Source organism: Phytophthora parasitica (assembly GCF_000247585.1).
Source record: "Phytophthora parasitica INRA-310 unplaced genomic scaffold supercont2.164, whole genome shotgun sequence".
Lineage (NCBI taxonomy): Eukaryota > Oomycota > Peronosporomycetes > Peronosporales > Peronosporaceae > Phytophthora > Phytophthora nicotianae.
The window spans coordinates 24,975-25,878 of NW_008649150.1; the positions used below are offsets into that span (position 1 = coordinate 24,975).

At 55.4% G+C, this 904-nt stretch overlaps 1 protein-coding gene across 1 annotated transcript in view; it reads left to right on the top strand.

Annotated features, from left to right (window-relative positions):
- Positions 1 to 47: 47 nt before the first annotated feature.
- PPTG_24693 (hypothetical protein) overlaps positions 48 to 904 on the top strand; it is a gene marked incomplete at both ends in the record, with an annotated part of 4,520 nt that continues 3,663 nt past the window's right edge. Inside the window, one exon of the mRNA XM_008918242.1 lies at positions 48 to 889. Within this exon, the coding sequence (XP_008916490.1) occupies positions 48 to 889 (842 nt within the window). The remainder of the gene's footprint in view (positions 890 to 904) is intronic.

The window sequence follows — 904 nt, forward strand, 5'->3', positions numbered from 1 at the left end:
ACGTCTCGGAACGGACGGCGTACGTTCCAGCGTTCGACAGACTGGCCATGCTAGCTCCGATCGGAGATCTGCCGCGACGCGAAGACTACGTGCGCTTAGACTCCAAGAAGTACAAGGATTGGCAAGTGCTTGCCTACGAGAACTGTCGCGACCGACACATGTTCAAACGGGAGTGCGAACTCTACGAACAATGGTTGGCGACCCAACCTCCGTCGGTAGAGAGACGAGCGTACCCGACACCAGTCGGAGTCATGAAGAGGTCGCCCGAAGACACGTTGGACGTATCGACAGATCGTCTGACATGTGCCAAGCGTTGGAAGAAGGTTTTAGAGCAACGAGAGCGCGATGGAGGTCGTCTAGACTCTGGGGTGACAGACGAAAACGTATTCGAGGTCCGAATCTCCGGAGACTCGTCGGAGGGCAATTCAGCAAGCAATGGTGTCGGTAGCGATGCCGATGAGGAGTCGGCTGGACGCCCACAGGAACTACAAGAAGTAATGAAGGTGATGAGCGCATCAACGTGGGTCCGATCGGTGCTTCGCATGGAGTCTCCAGTCGAGGACAGGTTGGCGGAAGACGCGATAACCGAGCTGGACAAGACCTACATGTCGGTTGCCCGAGTGTTGACGACCGAAGGAAGCGAAGTTGCTGGCGAACCAAGGGTGGACCATTACGAACACCCAGCTAGCAAAATCGGCTTGGAGGACTATGCGAAGGAGTTAGCGTTTCTCCCCGACTTCACGGAAGATTCAAACACGACCATTGACTATGGAGCTCCGAATGTCACGAACTCATGCTTGACGACTGATCAGCAAGAACGACTGGTCGCTACGCTGAAGAAGAATGAGCGAATCCTCATTGCCAGCGGCAACGCGTTACCACCACCGGCGTACGGTGTGGTATG